At 25.0% G+C, this 20973-nt stretch overlaps 2 protein-coding genes and 3 non-coding genes across 5 annotated transcripts in view; 2 read left to right on the forward strand and 3 right to left on the reverse strand.

The window, feature by feature from the left end:
• The window catches only part of LOC129614201 (matrix metalloproteinase-2-like), a 94192-nt gene that overhangs the window by 51919 nt on the left and 21300 nt on the right, over positions 1-20973 (forward strand). The gene's annotated exons all lie outside the window — the stretch shown is intronic.
• On the forward strand, positions 4598-4670 carry Trnav-aac (transfer RNA valine (anticodon AAC)). Its single transcript has one exon. It is a non-coding gene; the product is annotated as a tRNA-Val (tRNA).
• On the reverse strand, positions 5361-5433 carry Trnav-aac (transfer RNA valine (anticodon AAC)). The gene has a single exon. It is a non-coding gene; the product is annotated as a tRNA-Val (tRNA).
• On the reverse strand, positions 6183-6255 carry Trnav-aac (transfer RNA valine (anticodon AAC)). The gene has a single exon. It is a non-coding gene; the product is annotated as a tRNA-Val (tRNA).
• Positions 17291-18980, reverse strand: LOC129614200 (uncharacterized). Its single transcript, XM_055528645.1, has 2 exons — positions 18717-18980; positions 17291-17783 (listed from the first exon to the last, which is right to left on the reverse strand). Exons 1-2 carry the CDS (start codon positions 18890-18892, stop codon positions 17393-17395), a joined length of 567 nt encoding a protein of 188 aa, XP_055384620.1. The 5' UTR covers positions 18893-18980; the 3' UTR covers positions 17291-17392.

The raw sequence follows: 20973 nt of genomic DNA on the forward strand, positions 1-20973 counted from the left end.
TTGCTGATGCCTGATTTCTTCCAAAAGTTAGGAATTTTTGCGTATGATCGAGCAAAGCTTATATATGAAATTTCAAGTAAATCGGTTGAATACTTTCTTCAAAATGGTGAAAAATGTAAAATCGGCCCGCAAATCCGTTTTCGAGCCCTGATCTTTCCAAAAAATTTATATGTTCATTGTTTTAATACGAGGAGTTCATATATTAAATTTCAATGAAATCGGTTTATTATTTCTCTTTATATACACAAAAATGTATATTTGGCCCGTAGTAAACACCTAGTTGCCGATGCCTGATTTCTTCCAAAATATACGAATTTTTGCGGACGGTCGAGCTGAGCTTATATATAAAATTTCAAGTAAATCGGTTGAATAGTTTCTTCAAAAAAGTGCAGTTCCCGAGGCCTGATATATACCAAAAGTTGATCGATCCGTGCCATGGCGGAAACAAACTTACATATAAAATTTCATCAAAATCGGTTCAGCCGAACTTGAGATACACGCGTGCACACACAGACCGACAGACCGACAGACCGACAGACCGACAGACCGACAGGTTGCTAAAAATAGTTTATTTACACTTCCCTACTATGGAGAAGTACGTTCCCACCGAAAACTCGATATGCAAAATTTGTTGCCATCACATAACCTACCTATTGTTTACACAATACGGTCGGTAAAAATAAATTTATTTATTTTTATAAAATTTTAATAATATCCTGTTGAATATAGTTTTGAAAATTTTTAATATCCACTATTATTATTGTTATTATATAATACACTTATCTTATATACAATTCTTTATAGTATACTTTTAGGCTCATAAATTTTCTTGTAACATTTTATAGTTTATACATATATATATATATATATATATATAGCCATCTACACATTTTGTGTACAGTGCTATTTACTGTAAAATGAAAGAATAGTTATATATGAAATTTTGTATACATAATGTAAAATATTAAGAGCAATGAGGAGCATAGTGTTCAAGCCGGCATCGTATGCAATATTATAGTTTCTTTTTAAAATAAAATTCATATATAGATTTATATACTCGTATTATGTATTTTGTCATTTTTGTTATTCTTTTATAGTGTTGTACATAATATAGTGTCGCCAACACAGATTGTTTTAGTCTCTCTAGAATATTATAAAGTCAATATTATATTACTCATATAGAAAACATATGAAGGGCTATAGCTACAATGTATGTATACACATTGTTCTTATGTATTTTAAGTCCTTGTGTGGCATCATATACACATGCAATGTCTCTAAAGAATATAAAAATGATTGACATGACTGCATGCATAAAATACTAATGTCATAAATTCTATTATCCTTCAGTATATATATGGTGTTCGTATATTATGTGTATTTAATCATATTATATTTATATTTTAGGACAGTTTATTTGGTAGTATTTTATGTATGTCAAATGATCATAAGCATCCCGTAAAATGGAAGCATATACATTTAAAAATCTTTAAATATTCACACATTTGGTTAAAATTTTTGAAAAAAGAAAAAAAAAACAAAATAGATTATTTTTTATCTTTATTAAAATCATTTGAATTCTAAAGTTTCATTAGTCTGCAAAAATTTATTTAATAAATTTTTAAGGATGTATATATAGGATGTATAGCACATACTTTCGAATATTTTAAAAATTATAATTTTAAGCTGAAAATACTAGTTATTATAAGAGATTCTATATGATTCTTCATATTGTCATTGAGAGATGTTCTTAATTTACTTGTTACATAGCAATGAAAGGATGCGTTTTAAGTATGTATTCTCATTCATTATCTATCTGAATGACGTTACGCACATATCTCCATTGCTGTACTCGAACATTTGATAGTTTAATATAATATGAGAATTTTGAATTTACAGTAAATAAATATTAAGGTGCTCAAACAAAATTTTTGTTTAGATGGTAACTTCCATCTATTCGTATCTTCCATAAATTTAAGAATTCGGCAAATAGCAAATGAAAAGAAATTTAAAAATTGTTAAAGTTAAAACATAAATTTAGTTTTGAACTTGTGACGAGTAACGCCGGGCGTGCTTTTCAAAATATCAAAATAAATGAAAAAACGCATGACGACCATATCTGCCGCGACAAGTTTAAATAAAGCTCGGAATGGAAACATCGAATTATGGTGTAAAATATTTTTTTTAGCTCTACATTATTTACATATAACAAAATACACGCTTGATGAGTGTCTAAACGCACACAAACAATTTACATTTTTATAACACTTAACAAGTATTTTCGTTCTAATTCTTTGATTAAAGCGAATTTTGTCGAGTATAGGTATTCGTCATAATCTAGAGGTTGGCTCTATTATAACGAGTGTATTCGTATATGACCGCGAATGGATTAAATATAAAAGTATTTTAGGGACTCAGTGTAGTTTTTTTAATATTTCGCTTATTTTACAAGGATAATTTACTAAGAAAACAATTTCTTATAGTTTTCTAAATTTCTTTTCAAAATATTTGTATAACTAAAACTTTATAATATAATATGCCATAATATTTAATTGCATTCAATCTTAGGATAACAATATTTTATAATATTATAATGTATAACAGTATGTAATATTTGTATAACAGTATATATCGTTTTGCTATTGAAATTCAATATTAAATATTTTTAAAAAAATAAATATTATGCAATTTCACGCAACATTTGTTGCTCTTTCACAAAAAAGCATATAACAGTCAAAAACAAAAAAAGAAAACTAACAAAGTAATATACAAATAATAATAAAATTTTATTAAATATTATTTGTATAACTTTATTCATTTCAATGTACCTATTATACCCTTTACTTTATTTTATATTGCAAAATTTATTTTAAATATGCATTGTATATGTATAGTTTTCGAAATTTTATTTAAGAAGACAAAATATTAACATAAAAATATTGAGTACTTCTTACACGACTTTCATATCAGTTGCTAGATATGGAATAAATTCGGATTAAGCCAACGTTTGGGAAATTAGCACATTTCCAAGTGTAAATACTTCTTTTTTTTTTAAAAGATGTTCTGCATAATATTTGTGTCCATTGTCCTCACCAATACATTGTAAATCACTCTCCCGCCCTACGGTTTTAAATATGTAGATAACTCAGATGGAGTCCATTTATTTTTAAAATTTTAGATTTTCATCTTAAGAGGTATACAAATTTTGTAAACTCACACAAGAACGGCCTGAATTTAATTTAGAAGCACATATTTTCGAAATTTTCTTGGAAATGTGCTAAAAATAAACTAAATATATATGATTAAAATATCTGTTATATATTATGTATTAGGTGTATATATTTGATATTTTTAATAATAAAATTTTATTATTATTTTTGAATAGCATTAAGAGCACTTTTCCTTTATATTTTCAAAATGAAAATTTCATATAGGTATGTTATGAAAATGTAAAATTACTATAATGCATAATTATGTATATAAAATTAAATTTCTATTTTTTAATAAAAATTAATTTTGAAAAGAGAAGTGTTGTATAAATTATCCTTAGTTATAGCCATACTATAAGGCTATAACTAAGATTTAGTCAGAAATTTAATGTATACAAATATAATTGAAAAAAGTGTTGTAAAACAAATTTGAAATATTTAGGTGACATTCTGCACAAAGATAAATCCTGGAATCTCAATATAATTGCTGTTGGGAAGGTATAAAAAATAAAAATCTCGAATGTGTAAAGCCAAACTTACGGAAACCGGAATGTCAAAATACCTATAAAATATTAATTTTAAAGCACATTTATCTTAAAAAAATTATCATGTTTCCAGCAGGCCTTATCATTTTTTAATCCTTTAAAATTTGATTAAGGTCATGATTTTCCTAATATTCAAAATAGGTTGAATTCGCGTTGGCAGTTCTAATAAAAATGGCAGCACGTTTTTGTAGTTTGCTGCAAAAAGCATTCTTTTTTCGTTGGTAGAACTCTAAAAGATCTTCTGTCGAATCGATAGAAGATCTTTTGAAGAGATGTAATAGAGAATATAAATCAAATATTTTGGTACCAGAGTTTATGTTGGCAGTTTATGTTAGCTTTAGTAGTTTTATTGCATTGCAGTTTTAACTAATAAAAGCTCTCACAGTCAGAACTGCAGAATTCAATCATTGCATTGTATCAGTAGTTAGTTTAAAAATTCTATATTAATTAAGATTTTTTAATAAAATATTTTGTTAATTTAATAATAATTATTACTCTATTAATAATAACATTTTCTTTTTGTTTCATTTTAGGTAAGTGTCTGAGTTTGGAAATTATTTTAATCAATGAACACACACGCACACTGAAAAATTCATTATTAAGCTGTGGGCTTGAATAAACCCTTGAATTATTATAGTTCAATTTTAAAAAATTATAATTTACTTTTAAGAATTTTTCATAATTATTGCACAAAAGCACAGGCCGGTAAAAATTTTAAAAAGTAAGGTAAATTTTATATTTACAAAATGCTACACTTGGATTTTAATAAACACTATTATATATTTTTAAAATTTTTGGTAAGGAAAAGTACAACACTCTTATTTCAACATTAACCTTTAACTGGTTTTCGTGGTGTAGTGGTTATCACATCCGCCTAACACGCGGAAGGTCCCCGGTTCAATCCCGGGCGAAAACATATATTTATTTTAGATTTTTATTTATGAAAGAGACATGTGTTGTTATTTTAGTTCTTATGTTAATTACACTTACATAGGCATAAATTAAATATATAATCCAAAATTTTACTGTATTCATCAATATTTCGAAACTGAAAATAACGTTTTGAAACTTTTTCAAATTGTTAGAATCGGCTATTAGTAGCTTACTTAAGTAATATAACAGAATTTTCAAAAATTTTTTAATTACTTTTCATTGTATGTAATTTTAGCAATATACTATTCTCAGTTTTCCTCTAAGTGAACTCTTCCATCCGAAATAGATTTAAAAGTTAAATTGATAAATTTAAGTTAACAAATGGGTTTATCCTCCATGCATTTATCTTTCAAATTGGAACTATTCAATACAAAAGTATTACAAAATTGTTGAAACCTAGAATAAAGTTAATATGTCAAATCAAATTTTAGATATTTCTCCTCAAATTCATTTTGATGTGCTATTGTTCAAATTCAAATATTTGAGGATTTTAAGAGTTTTTATCCCATTTGACAAAAAAGTATAACAAAATAATTTTAAATTTACCTAACTTTTTTTCTTCTATTGAAACAATTAAGATTATTTTTTTAACATTTATTTTTCAATGCACATTGTTAAAAAACGCCATTTTTAAATAAAATAGAGAATTTTTACTTTAAAAAAAAACCTAGTTTGTTTCCGCCCGGTTTCGAACCGGGGACCTTCCGCGTGTTAGGCGGATGTGATAACCACTACACCACGGAAACACTTAACGTATTTACTTTAAATAAATCACAACAATTTGAATTCAGAATTAAAAATTTTGATTTAGATAAGAAATAACTTTTAAAATTTTATCAGACAAATGTAATATTAAAAAAAAAATTAAATTTTCAATCAAAATAATGTCATTAATAAAAAATTTTTTTTTTTTGAATTTGCAATATAAATTTAGAAATTTATTCAAAATATTAAATTATTTTTAATAATATACGAGTATTCAATTTGATAACAGTATTCTGTTCTAATACTGTTATAATTACTGTATTCTTGGTTAGAATCAATGAATTCCATTTTTATATACCTACTCAATATTAAAGTAGATCGTATAATGGTAAACTTCATATATTATGGCTCATGTACATATTTATGTATTTGCAAGAGCAAAAGCACTCTAAATCAATTTACTTTTAAGACTAGTATGAAGATTGTAAAAGCTTCATTAATCAGTGGCGGTGCAGTACGGTAAATCTCATAAGCAATATACATACCAATACTTATAATATTTTAATTACTTATTTATTAATGTATATGTTACGTATGTATTTTATTATAATATGTATAACAATATTTCAATAAACTGAGTATCTAAATGCCTTATTAGTCTCGTGTAATCCACAAAATAAAATATTATTAATTTTTATTTTTCAAAATAAAAAAAAAATCTAATTTTTTTTTCGAAAATATTTAAAAATTTTAAAATTTTTTTTTATAGATCTATTGTTGCAAAAAAAATTGTTTCCGCCCGGTTTCGAACCGGGGACCTTCCGCGTGTTAGGCGGATGTGATAACCACTACACCACGGAAACAGTTATACTACAAAATGCCTGAGGCATTACAAAAACTCAAATTACAAAAAAATTAAATTTAAAAAAATATTAATCAGTGAATGTTATCAATAAATTTAATTATAAAGAAATTTTTAAAATTTATCAACATTTTTATAAAAACCAAATATTGATTTAGCTGGCCACCTTGACCATTTTTTATATATTTTCTTATACGATCATTTCTTGTCGATTATTAATATTTATTTATTTTTTTTTGTTAATTATAAAATGAATGGGTTAGTTGAATGAATGGAGGAATTAATTGAAAAACCACCTTGACATTAACATTCAAAAAAGTTTTTTTTTTTTCTTTGATCTTCAATCAGTTCAACTTATGACCAGGCAATCATGTCAGCATAAAACGAAAGTTTCTCTCAATTATGAATTAATTATTTTAAAAAAACACTTTAAAAAATTTTTTTATTTTTCTTGTAGCTGTTTTTGTATAAATGTTATAATTTGTTGATGAATAAATTTAAATAGAAGTGACGTACGTACGTACCTACATACATAAGTGTATTTATGCTTTACAGGTTTCTTCGGTTGTTGTGTTGTTTTTGTATTTTTGTTTGCTTTGTTATTTAATTTTACGTAAGTTTTGTTTTTTTTTTGTTTAAGCAACACAAAAAAAAATTATGCTCAATTTATTTTTATTTTATGTTTGTAGCAATTTAAGTAGACACATATATATCTCTAACTGAATATATGCATAAATATATATATATATATATATATATACCTATGTATCAAGTAAAAAGTACATATAATTAAAGCTTTGCGAATATTTAATTTTGGAATGAGCTTTATCACTGATTATACAAATTGCTTATTTGTTTATTAATATTATTATGTACACATGCTTCAGATCATATTAATGTACATACCTATTAATATAATTTTATATTTATGGTATATATGGTATGTAGATATGTAATGTGCTTACAATTAATAAGCGTAAGCTACAAGTAACCCACTAAATATCTTATTTGAATACTTCAAATTTCATTTGCTAATAAATATATAATTTTTATATGTATGTACATATATTGTATGCACATATAATTTTATTGCACATTAGAATTAACTATGAAATTGTTAATATTATCTACATACATGCATACATACATACATGCAATGTGTAGGTACTTTATAATTATTTTAGAACAGTTACACCTATTTTGAAAAGAATTCTTGTTAGAGATCCGACTTTTGTTTAACTTGCATTCATAGGGCTCAATGATTCAATTTTTAGCGTGAGTTTTAGTTGTATAGCTCCAGTTATGTTGGTGTATTTTTGTACCCTACAAATTATTTTGAATAAAGCTTACGTAATACGCATTCACAATCTATATAACAATTATAAAAACAAATACACAATATCAATAATATTTTTCTTTAATAATAAAATTTACGATTCTACTTTAATTGAAAAATTGTATCTAATACAAGATCCGTCTGCCAATTCCAAATTATAGAGTAAAATTAATAAAATCATAGTTGCACTTCAAAAAAAAAGACGTGCAAGTGTTAGATACAGTGTACCGTGCCGGTCAGTTTTTAAAAATAAAAGTAAATTTTATTTAATAAACTTGCATAATTATGGAGAAGGGCTTGTTATTTTTTATAAGTTATTTAAGCATAGTTTTGATTTTTTCAATAGTAAACCTGCATACCTACAATAAATTTTGGCACGATTATCTTAATACAGCTCAAATTCTCATATTACTGAGAATAAAACAGTTCAAGGTCTACAAAAATTTTATTTTCTCTTTTCACTCCTTTAATGAAAAATTCTCATTTTTTAAGCAAATATTTTAAAAGGGGGAAAAAAAAAGTAATGCGTTTGCCAAAATTTGAAAAATGTAATTTACATATACATATAATTTTATATTCATGATATACGCAAGGTATAGTCAACAAAATTCTAATGAATTTTTGTTGTAAAAAGATGTAGATTTTCATATAAAATTCTAAAATTTTAAAACGGTTTTATATAACCATATTTCATTCAATATATTCAAGACAATTTAACCCGAGATACTCACACTTGGGGTCTGGTAGACCATAACAGAATTTAATTTATTGATTTCTTTTTGAAAGTTAGTGTAAACAATTCGGGAAATATATATGTATAAATTTTCTTTTTTATTATCTACGACAAGAAGTCTACGATAAGAAATTGAACGGTAAATATCTTTGCGCAAAAATACCCAAAAAATAGCCTTAAAGTTGTTTTGGGGTCTGAGAAACCCCAGTGTAAGTAATGTTTAAAGGATTTGGATTTTAATTTTTTTTTTTTGTCATTGGAAACTTAAAGAATGATAAAAATTTTTTTGTCTAAAATTTGCTTTTTGTCTCAAGAAAGGCGATAAGAAAACTTTCTTCCCGTGCAAATTGTGTTTTTCGGCCATTTGAAATTTACACCGAGCACCTATTTTGTTCTAAAAAGTTATGAATTAAATAATGGTTTTTAATAAGAAATAGGATTGATATTTCAGGCTGTAATTGATATTTTTTTTAAGAAACCTAGGTTTAAGCAAAACTATATAATTTTCAATTTTTAAAATGAATATTACATATTGGAAGGTAGGCCCCAGTGTGAGTAAATTATTTCACGAAAATAAGTGTGAGTGTTAATGGTTAATAAACTTTTTATTCCGAATTGAATTTTTTGATCTTGTTACCTACCATAATTATGTTGAATTTATATTTTTTAAATTATTATATTGAAATCAATTAATTTAAATGTAGGCAACTATTATATTTAATTAATTTTAATTTATAATAAAAAGTCATTTTATAATTGAATATTTTTATTTTTCTTGCAAAGGGAAACCAAAACTGCAATTTTCTATTATATTGCAGAGCAACAACAAAAAATATAGAAATACGAAATTTATTACTTAAGGTAAACAATAATATAATAAAAAAATATAAAATAAAGTTTTCTCTAATGTGAAAAAAATAAAAACTATCTTTCTATGTACATACACAGGCAGACGCACCATATAATTATTTTGCAATGCAATAATTTAATTCTTTCCGTTTCCTTTCGTATAACATTTTTTATTACAATATTGTTTTTAGTCCTCCTGTTTTGTTGTTTTGTTTTTCAGTTCCTACTTTTATTAGAAAAACTTATCAATTTATATATGAACTAGTTTTTTAGCGACCGTATTCCGTGAATATAATAGGTAGGTTATGTGATGGTAACAAATTTTGCATATCGAGTTTTTGGTGGGAACGCACTTCTCCATGATAGGGAAGAGTAAATTAACTATTTTTAGCAACCCAGTCGGTCTGTGTGTGCACGCGTGTATCTCAAAGTTCGGCTGAACCGATTTTGATGAAATTTTATATCTAAGTTTATTTTGACTACTGTACGGATTGATCTACTTTTGTGATATATCAGGGAACTGCACTTTTTAGGGGGCCTGTTTTACATTTTTGATCATTATGAAGAAAATATTCAATAGATTTACTTGAAATTTCATATATAAAGTTTAATTCGGAACTTTTGGAAGAAATCAGACTGTAACACTTTCGGTTATGTGCTGATCAAATCTGATTTTTTTTTTATATGAAAATTGCAAATAAAAACTCAATAGAATAAGGAAAAAAAAATAATAATAATATAATTAATTTTCAATTTTATATTCATCACCCCTTTGTCCCTAGTCATGTATAGATAACAGTAATAACATGTACTGCGTACAATGTATGTAAAATATATAAAAAAAAATTTCAAACAAAACAAATTCTCACCTAATAACATAAAAAATAAAGGATATGAATTGGAAAAAATTTAAAAGAGGGAGTAAAAGAAAAACAGGGGAGGGTTAATAAAAAGACAACAAAAATTCAATTGAATCGGAAAAATAAGATAGAATGCACTTCATTTAATGTATTTATAATAGAGCGGAAATACTATGTATAATTTTTGTTTTTTTTTTTTGTGTTTAGTTTTCTGAACACTTTTTTCTATGTTATTATTTTAACAAAAGGAATATGAACCTCCCACATATTCAATTATTTATCCAGCTTATAAAGATAGTTAAATGCATAGAAATTCATATATATTAATTGTGTAAGGGAAAATGTATGTACATATGTGTGTATGTATGCATATTATCTTACATATAAAATGATTTTTTTTGCGTTGTCTTCCTTTTTTAATTTGTATGTGTAATTATCCTTGCAATTCACTCTGATGGATGGAAAGGCGTGGTTTTAAACATGTCAATTTAATTGCAATTTTATAATAGATTTTCTTAAAAAAGTTTTTCATTCTATAAGCACACAAAACACAAACGAGCAAGTACACATTACATTATTATTTTCTTTAAATTAAGAGCCAATAAATTTAATTTTCAAACTAATAAATTTTCTAATATCTTTTAATTAAATAAAAATTTATTATAATGAAAAAATATTACACAAATAAAAATTATTAGGAAAAACAAAAAAAAAAAAAAAAACAAGGATCTTATCGTCATGTTTATCGCGTATTAATTATAACTGAAGTATAATGGTATTTTTTTCAGCATGCCTAGATAAAACTTGTGCGATAATTGAAGAAGATTTTTTTTACAAATTGCATTTTGTTATTATTTAAACACACATAGACACATCAGTTAACTATAAGCATACGTTGAGACCTCGCCAGAATTTAATATCACCGCTTTCAGACGGATCTTTTAATAAAAGCTTGTGACATGAGTATTTCTCTGAAAGTTAGAACATAAATAACAAGAAGATCCTTCTGGCGAAGTGTTATCAGATCCCGTGTGTGATGTACAATATAGCTTTGACCATAATTCGTTGTAGTCGTTTATTATTCCATTTGTCCATCGGTATTTGATTTGCTGTATCGCGATGCAATTGGTTACAAATCAGATTAATTTCAAACTGCCCCATCAATTGATTAGTGTAACAGTTTTTCTGCAACAGATAATTAATTTTCTATATAACATAGACTCTTCGAAGAAATAAGCTTTGTTTGGACCCAGTCGTCAATGATGTTCGTCCTGTTCTGACTGTAATACAAGTTAACCCGTAATATGATTCAAATCATCTATTCATGGTTTATAAAGATTACTATACAATTAAAAGATTACTATACAGAAAATTCCAATTTTGCTAGAAAATCTTTTTAGAATAAGAAGAGCTATTATAAGAGCATAGTTTTCGTTCTAAGATCAATAGTCGTTCACTATAGACTTGACAAAATTTATTTGAATTGCGGATGAATATAGAATGTATTTTATGAACGATTGAAAATTAGAACAAAATATATATATATAAGGTTCAGGGTGGGTTTTCGAGCTAACAGTGTAAGAATTGTAGAAATCTGATGCAAAATTTACAATTTTTTCAAGATTGAGTAATGTTATTTTAATAGTAACGTGCACATATGTTAATATTCTTATTTTGTTCAACAATAATTCGGCACATTTTTTCGATATTACTGAGGAGTTGTTGTCAATATTATACTTCACAACAATTCCTCAATTACTGTAAAAAATGTGAAGCATTATGACTCCCGTACAAGCTTTACTTTTTGCCTACAAAAAAAAAAACAAACAAGATTAGTGTAACAGTAGTGATTAGTGTATTAGTGTAAGATTTTTAACAATTATTTTTTTTTATTTTATACCAAGTTTCTTATTAATTTAAATGTCATTTTTCACGCCTTATTTACTATGCCTTAAATATTAAATATATTTAAGAAAAAAAAAGCAAAGTGAAATTAATTTAAAAAATACACTTAATTTGTATATTTGTAACTTATTTATTCGACATACACACATACAAACAAAAAATAAATAATAATTAAAATATGAATAAAAAATGAAATCCGGGCGGATTCCAAAAATTAAAGTGAATAAGTAAATTTCCTATATTATATCATTAATAGGAACCACAATCAACATACACAAATATATATAAATAAAATGGAAAATAAACGAACCATTTCAAAATTGAATATGATCCTGCTGCACTCCAGGAAATTTAACTCGTTTTTTTTTTTCATTTTGTAAATTAACAATGTTTTTCATTTAATATACAGGGTACATATTAAATATATACACGCATACACTAGTACATAAGACCGTATATAGGTTGTGATAAAAAATTGTGATGAAAATAACCACACTTTACCATTATATTACAAGAGTATATAAAGTAAGTCATCAAACCGGATGTTGTTGCCCTCATTTACTTTTCTTTTTTTTTGTTCTTTCTTTCTTTCTTGTTCAATTCTCTATCGCCTTTATATTATTTTTTTTTTTGTATTTTCTTCTTTACTTTCTTACACTATATATTTTTATAGTGTCCTGCTTTTTTTGCGCTTGCAATTTAATAACACTATCCTTCTATTTTCCTTCTAAATCAGTATAGAAAAAAAAATTATAAGAAAAAAAAAAATAGCAAACAAATTACAGCATTGATGATGCATCAGCTAATGAATTACAAGATATATAGTAGCTTCCTTTAACGGTACAGAATAGCATTATAGAGGAAGAGAAGTATCAAAACAAGTAGCACTTTTCTATATTTTTTTTTTTGAATTTTTTTTTGGTTTATTTTGTCACACAAATTTTTTTTAATACAAGGAAATAAGGAATTTTTGCAAAAAAAAAAAAAAAACAATGTTGAAAATATGGAGGTCCTTTTGTTGTGGAGTGTTAAAACAATATACGGAGAAAAAACACAAAAAAAAAAACAATAATATCGAACATGTTGAAAAAAAAGGGAGGGCAAGACCGGGAATTTTTTACAATTCTTGCTTTGTTAATTTTTTGTTTTTTTATGTTTTAACAGAATTACGGTACACTCTTTTAATTTGTACTCTTAACAGTGCAAGTGTGCAAATTTTTGTGTAGTATACAAAATTAATTTTTTCGTTTTACATGAAATTACGATGAATAACATGGGTGATTGTAGAGAATAATTTGTTTTTTTTTTCCCCAAATAAGTTAAAATTTTAATAAGTTCATCTATTTGGAAGACCTAACAAACGGAATGTTATACAATATTCCAATTTTCAGTTGGCCCTACATATATTGTTTTATTATAGGGCACATAATACTTTAAGTGTAAATAAAATTCCTAACTACATCAGTCTTTTTATTAAAGTCGTACTTCAGAGGAGTAATTACATAGTCGAAATTAACAATTTTCCGGCTTATAGAAAATTTATCATTAAATATTCAATAACTTCTTAAATTTTTATGTTATATATAGGTTTATTTTTAGACCTATACATAATATACATACATATTTTCAACTATACTCCGGTATTATTATAGAGGTATAATAATTTTGTTCCAATTGATTATTATCGAAATACTGTAAGATTCCTGTTAATCACAAATAATTTTGAGCAGAAATAGGAGTTATTGTCAATTTGAAAAAATTTAAATAGAATTCGTATCCTATGGCGGGGCAGGTTTTCTTAACTGTTATATTTTTCTTTCCTTTGTAATATTTTTATAATAAACTGTTTATTATTTTTCACAGTTATATTTTAGTTGTTTTTTTTGGTTTTATATCTTCGTCCTTTCAATTCCTTTATTATCGACAATGTTTTTATTTTTTTTTTTAATGTTCATTTTTATTTGATTGATGACCACTTTAATTGCGGATATTAAATGACAGCTTTCCTGTTTGCGGAGATAGTAAAATGTATATATATATACATTGTACGTATACCAGTTTATAACATATTCATATATTTTATTGTATAATACTATTATGTATGTGTGTATATAAGTAGATCGAAAGGAAAACAAATATTAAATTAAAAGTGAACACGAATAACACAAAAAAAAAAAAAAAACTTAAAAGGAAAATATTGGAAAAAAAAAATTAATATATTGAAAAAGGATACAAACATTTATGTATCAATTGAATTGAAAGAAAATATCCTTGGAAACAAATTTCTAATATTATATGGTGTTTTTCTTAATAACCAAAATAAAGCTGTAATTTAGCTTTAATTTATGTTTTTTGATTACCTTTACCTAATATATTGGTACGTGGGAGTTGTTCTATGAGATATTAAGTAAACGTATATAAATGTACAAGTATATGAACTTATTATAAAGTAAACAGTGCACATTTAATACAAAATAGTTAGCTGCTATTCATAATAATTGGAGAATTCCATCAGGATAACAACAGAAATAGTTTGTGACTTATTAATTGTTATAAAATTCCAAAAAAATAAAGAATATGGCAGCATTAAGAACTGCAACAGACTCATTTCAACAGATTTTCGAAATTTTTTACATTCTGGTATGTTGTTTGATATTAAATACGCCAAATTATTGTTGATTAAAATGCTGAAAATTTCCTTAAAAACCCGTTATTTTAGCTTCTATTGTAAGCCAGGAAATACATTGAAAAATTTGACGTATATTATGGTTAGATGGTACAACGATTTTGTTACGGTTCAAAAAAATTTTTTTCGAAAATGAATCTTTAGAATTATTTTTCATGAGAATCTTTACAATTATTGTTGAATGATAAATATTTTCTTTAAAATTTAATCATTTGATCATTGAACATTTTTTCTGTAACTCATTCTATACTAATCAGATTCTATATTTCCTATATATTTCTTTTATTTCCTATATATATTATCTGAATCATAGTTGTGTATTTATGAAAATCTTTGAAGAATAACTTTTTTCACAATTTCATACAATTTTTTTAGGGAAATTTATGCCTCGTTATAAGATAATCCACTTTTAATACAAAATTTTTATGATTTCAAAAATTTTTCAAATGAATTTTAAAATTTTGTAATTAGTTGTACACAATTCATTTACCAATATAGCTAAAATCTTAATCTTGTATAGAAAGTATATTGTATATTATTCTTCTAAATTCTCATTGCTAAATTTCAGACTTTTACTTTCCAAAATCTAAATGCATAATGCATAAATAGGAAATAATAGAATTTTATTCAATTATTTTGAGCATGTCTATAAATTGTATTTTATTCTGATATTGAAAACTTTAATTGAAAATTTTTTGCTTTACAAAATTTAGATTTTCTTATTAATTTTCATACTAAAATTAGATTTAAATTTTCTTTGTATTTTCGACTTTACAAAAATTAATAATTTATAACTATAATCCAAAATGTCGTTTTAATAACCATATATATAGTATATATATATATATATGCGTAGTTCATCATCAAATCATTTATATAATATGCACTTTACTTAACAATAAAATGTTATTTAAAAGTTACTCTACAGTACATTATCGTTCAACACAGCGGGACGTACACGTACATATATAAGTTCAATAAATATACATATATATATATATAACACTCTTATACTTGTATAGAAAATGGAAACATCAAGAAACTCTAAAACAATAGAAAATTTTGAAAAAAAAGAAAAATGAAAAATTTTTTTTTTTTTTTTCAATAGAGAAAATACTAAATAAAATATAGTACGTTATCCTGTTATGATGACTAAGCATTTATTATACATATTTTTAAATATCAATATGGTCATATCCTACTGTAGTAGTCCTACAGTTTTTACTTAAAATCTTATAAGTATATATGTATTACATATGAAACTCTTATAACATGTTTATAACAATGGTCTTAAATTATTCTATATCGTATATTTATCGTATATAATAAGCGTATATATGTATTTAGTATGTACAATATTATGTAAGTATGTACTCGTGTCATAATTTGTTGTTGTTTTATTTTTTTTTTAATACATATATAAAATTATAGATAATAAGATAACTAAGTGAAGAAATACATATACATAAATGAATTCATCTATATATTTACTATATAGGTATGTTCAGGGTGGCCAACCTCCTGAAGTACAATAACAAAATATAACCAGAGATTTTTTTGGAAATAGAACATCTTTTTGTTAAAAATTAATTGTTTAAAAACAATTTAGACTAGAGCTTTCAAAAACATTCCGGAAGTATTAAGATCTTTCTTTTGATATTAATGATTATGCTAAAAAAAATTTTAATATTTAAGTTTTCCAGTAACCTTATGGCTACTCCTGGGAATACAAAGTACCGCCTATTATAAATTATTATCTTGAAACCTATTATGAGTAGAACAATATTTAACATGTTTTTTTTCGGAATATATTTTTTGGGACCTACAGGCCTCCAATGGTTGATTTCCAAAAATTTCACTGAATAAAAATTATTCAGAGTTCGTCTGAATTTTTTCAAAAATAACCTGTATGACGGAAAATTAACAAATTTCAAAAGGATCTCATAAAATCTGATTTTTTGCTGTATAACTTCTGAACAGACGGGTTTTTCAAAAAAATTTATTTTCTAAAAAATATCACGAGATTTTTTTTTTAAAACCTTCCGAAGTCGTATGTAAAAGGAAAAACAGAATACGTCAATATTTTTTTGTAGTGCTTCACATGCCCTATAGCTTCTTAAAATTTAATAAATTCAATCGTTGTATAAATGTAAAAGCAAAAATATTAAAATATCCTTATATATGAATCCATATTGAAAATATAAAATATTAATACATATATCAAATTACAAAATTTTTATACACTTGCTCAGTAAACTTACGATTACCTACCATCTACTTTTAAATATGATTTTTATGTACATATGAATGTATGTACATGTGCATATGAAATATATATATATCTTATATTTATATTATCGTCCCATATCTTAATAAATTTTTTTACATGCATTACAAATATATGCATATGGCCCTTATATCATTATTAGGGTACACTAACTTTATCTTTTCATTATCGAGTTTAATTTTTTTTCATAATCTTCATTTTAGTTTCCCCATACCTAAATGTGCATATAGTAAGTACCTATTAATTCGTATACGTAATTGAATATGATTTATATGAACTTCGATAATAACTCTCTTAAATACAAGAATTTGAAGAGAACCTTGTCCGTATAATAAAACACCTTACTTTATGTAAAATATTACAAAAAAAAAATATCAAAATAAAATTAACAAGCATTTAAACATTTATTTAATTAAAAAAACAAACTAATAATTTTTACTAAAATGATTTATAAAATATAGTTCACAAATATTTCATGTCAATTACATATCTAAAACTTTACGTGAAGCACTAATTCCACCTAACAGACGACTTTTACCAAATAAATCAACTACTTCACCAAGAAAACTTACATCATTAACATTATCAGAAAATAAAGTTAATTTTCCTCTAAAATGATATTTATAATCGCCGGTAAGTGTTTTTACTGCTTTTATTTCAAATCCTGGACCATGAAGTAGATCATTTAAACCCAAAGAAGCACTATAATCTTCCATTTGTAAATTTGTTTTATTAAGACTTGTAACAGTTTTATGTACTGTTGCATTTAATTTATTTGCTCCATCATCCAATAATTTAATTTGAATTGAACCAGTAGTTGTTGAGATGAAATCATTATTAAAATCTCTTGTCAATAAAATACCATGTCCACCACTAAAATTTTTAAAATTAAATTAAAAAATTATTGATAAATTGACATTATAAAATTATTATGAATTTCACGGTTTTCGATTTTAGTCAATCAATTTAAAATTTACATATTTTATTTCTTATAAATTTTATGTTATAATTCCAAAATTATTAAAATATATTTGGCATAAACTACGGTCAACGTACTGATTTTTTGTATTTTACATTAGCAAGGCATCCACTGGAATGTTTTTCATTTTAATGTTGACCATAGACATGTCGTCAATATTTACATACATATATGAACTGAGCTGAGCGGTAAAGCAATAAAAAATATTTAATTTGTGTTAGTGCGTGTTTATATGTATGTGTATAATATTTATTGGCGGGAAAATTTTTAACCTATTAAATTTAGTTTTTGTTTACTCCACTTCACACACAAAATATCCAAAACTTCAAAATGAGTTGAAAGATGTGAATATCAGAACTAAACTCGAATGAAACGGGAATTCCCCTTTCTTGCAAATTAAGCAATTTATTTTATGTACATACATACATATGAACATATTCTTTATTTTTCTCATCGAGCATTATGTTTAGTCCTCTTTAAATTAATTTTTGCTTTATTTCAAAGACTGCATAAATCGTTCATCCTAAATATATGCAATCCTAGAAATAGTTTCGTTTATGAATGAAAATAATTTTAATAGTGTGGTGGATATAAATAGACTGTATTTAAAAGCAGTATTTTTACTTGTTAAAGGGAAAAGTGCTACAATATAAACCACTGGTTTGATCCAACTTAATTCTACTCAAATTTTATTTAGAATAAAAAAAAAACAATTTATAAAAAGAACATTTCATTTTTTTGAGAGCATAGGCCAACAGTAAAGCGGTTAGCTGAATAAGCTTTTTTTTTTTGACATTATTTTTTATATACCTAATCGTAATACTTACTAATATAGACCACCAAATACTCCAGTAGAAAATGATCCATAATCTTTTGAGTTACCTTTTATAAATGCACCAAGTTTTAAATTACCTTTATCTTTTGTAACTGCCCAGCTTGCAATTATTTTATAATTAATTCCACCAATATATGGATCAATTGAACCTTCAGCTGTTATACTCATATCTGGTTTTAATAAAATGTGAGATTCTTCGGGAGGCAACCAAACAAGAAAAAAATTATTTATCTATACCAAACTGAAATTAATGAATGCGCACGCCGAACTAATTTTAAAAATTATTAAATTCTATAAAAATTTGAAAGTTTTAAATTAGTTTCTCACTCTCTCATAATCTTTGAAAGCTTTTCTCTTGTACACTCGTACAATTCAATAACAAAAGCAAATTCATGCAAAAATGTATGTGTAGAAAATATTTCTCTTGTTTTTCGTTTTATTTATTTTGCAAAAAAAAAAAAGCTTTTGCTAAAGAGAGCTACACTTTGATAGTGTATTTATTTGATTAATTTAAAATTCAGCTTTAAAATCAAGAATTTTATAAAAGTATTGTAAAAAAAACAATCTTTAGATTTATAATAGTGTGTTATGCGCATGCCAAATTGATCATTCATTAAATTTTTTTTTTAATTCAGAAATTCGTTTTGGTGTAAGTAGTAGTAGATGAGAACATTTGTTGAATTTTTAAAATTTTATAACTCAAATACTGTAGACCAATATGTTTAAAGTTCATTTACACTAATTTAAAAAAAAAATAATTTTATAAATAAGAAAAATAGCAACTACCAAATTGTTAGAATTTAAAAGTTATATTTATTCAATTGAAATAACGTTACAGGAAAAACCGAGTCCGCATTTCGTATAATATTTTTTAATACCAATGAATTGTTGACGATAAGTACTAGTGAAAAGAAAAGTTATACAATTCAGATCATCTTTCATTAAATTTAATTTTCCAGAGAAATCAACTGTTGGCTCAATTTCTTTATCTTTTTGATCGCTTTTAAATTTTGTTCCATATGTATTCAATGATAATTCATTGCCATAACAATCACCTAAATTTATAGAGAAACCAGAAGTTTCTTCAAAAACAGTTTCCGAAAAATAACTTTTATAACTTTCATAAATTGATAAATTCAATTTTGAAAATTTATTTTTGATAACATCACAATGAAATGAATGTGTTACGCTCACTGCATCAATAATCAGCTCGTCGTGAAATGATTTTGTCACTGAATAACCTAATCTTCCACTGAAAAAAAAAAAAGAAAAAACTATTATAACTGTAAATTTTAATAATAATATCAAATTCAACCCGCATTGAACTCTAATCGTGTAAAACTCCTAACTACACCAGCCTCAACATGGTAGTAGTAATCGAGAAAAACTAATTATTGGCATATTTATTCTGGTAGGTGCCTTTATTTCCTATACTAAATATTAAAATATATAAACTAGAGTCAAGTACGAACTTGTTAATAATGTGCTTCCACATTAGAACAGTTTTTATTGAAGTATTTTCTTAATAAATTTTTTCCAATAAAGCAAAAAAAAAATAATGAAAATATTAGAATTTGATGTCAATAGATAGAACAGACGAACAGACAGACGAACTAAATCGACTTAGAATTAAATCATGAGCAAATGCAATACGTGACGAATTGAATATACACACATATATAGATTTTACGATATGATGAACACGATCGTATAAAAAAATGAAAGCTTTTTCATTGGTTTTCTCAAAAAATCAGTTATTCTATAAAATATATTATAACTCACAATATATCACTTACCAATATATACCAGCAAAAACTCCACTTGAAGTCCAGTTCTTTCTCTTTGAACTACCGCAAAGAAATCCACCAAAATTTACATTAAAATCTTTATTGCCAATTGTTAAATTTGCTAATAATTTGTAATGTATACTTTTGTCGTAAGGATCATGAAAAGCTTCTGCTGAAATATTCATTTTTTAATAATTACACTAAATTTTAATAATTTTTACACTAAATTTTTTTAAAATTTTTCATAAAACAAAAAAAAATAAAAGCAAAATAAATACAAAATTAAAGTATACAAGTAAAAAATGCAATGTACTTGTCAGTAAAACAAAATAAACTCTACTTAATCATACGAAAATTTTAGCGTAATACCTAAAATACAATACAACTTCAATGATAACAATTCAAATAAAGAGAGAGAAAATAAAATGCGTGAGAGGAGTTGACCCGGCCAACTCTTAGGTA

The sequence above is a fragment of the Condylostylus longicornis genome, unplaced genomic scaffold, assembly GCF_029603195.1.
Source record: "Condylostylus longicornis isolate FDR11 unplaced genomic scaffold, ASM2960319v2 ptg000106l, whole genome shotgun sequence".
Lineage (NCBI taxonomy): Eukaryota > Metazoa > Arthropoda > Insecta > Diptera > Dolichopodidae > Condylostylus > Condylostylus longicornis.

What these genes read in the sequence shown, in the direction of transcription:
- LOC129614200 (XM_055528645.1), bottom strand. Translation starts at nt 18,892, where the DNA reads ATGAGTATAACAGCTGAAGGTTCAATTGATCCATATATTGGTGGAATT. An exon ending in GTATTTGGTGGTCTATATTA is followed by an intron (nt 17,784 to 18,716) that starts GTAAGTATTACG and finishes TAAAAATTTTAG; the next exon opens with TGGTGGACATGGTATTTTAT.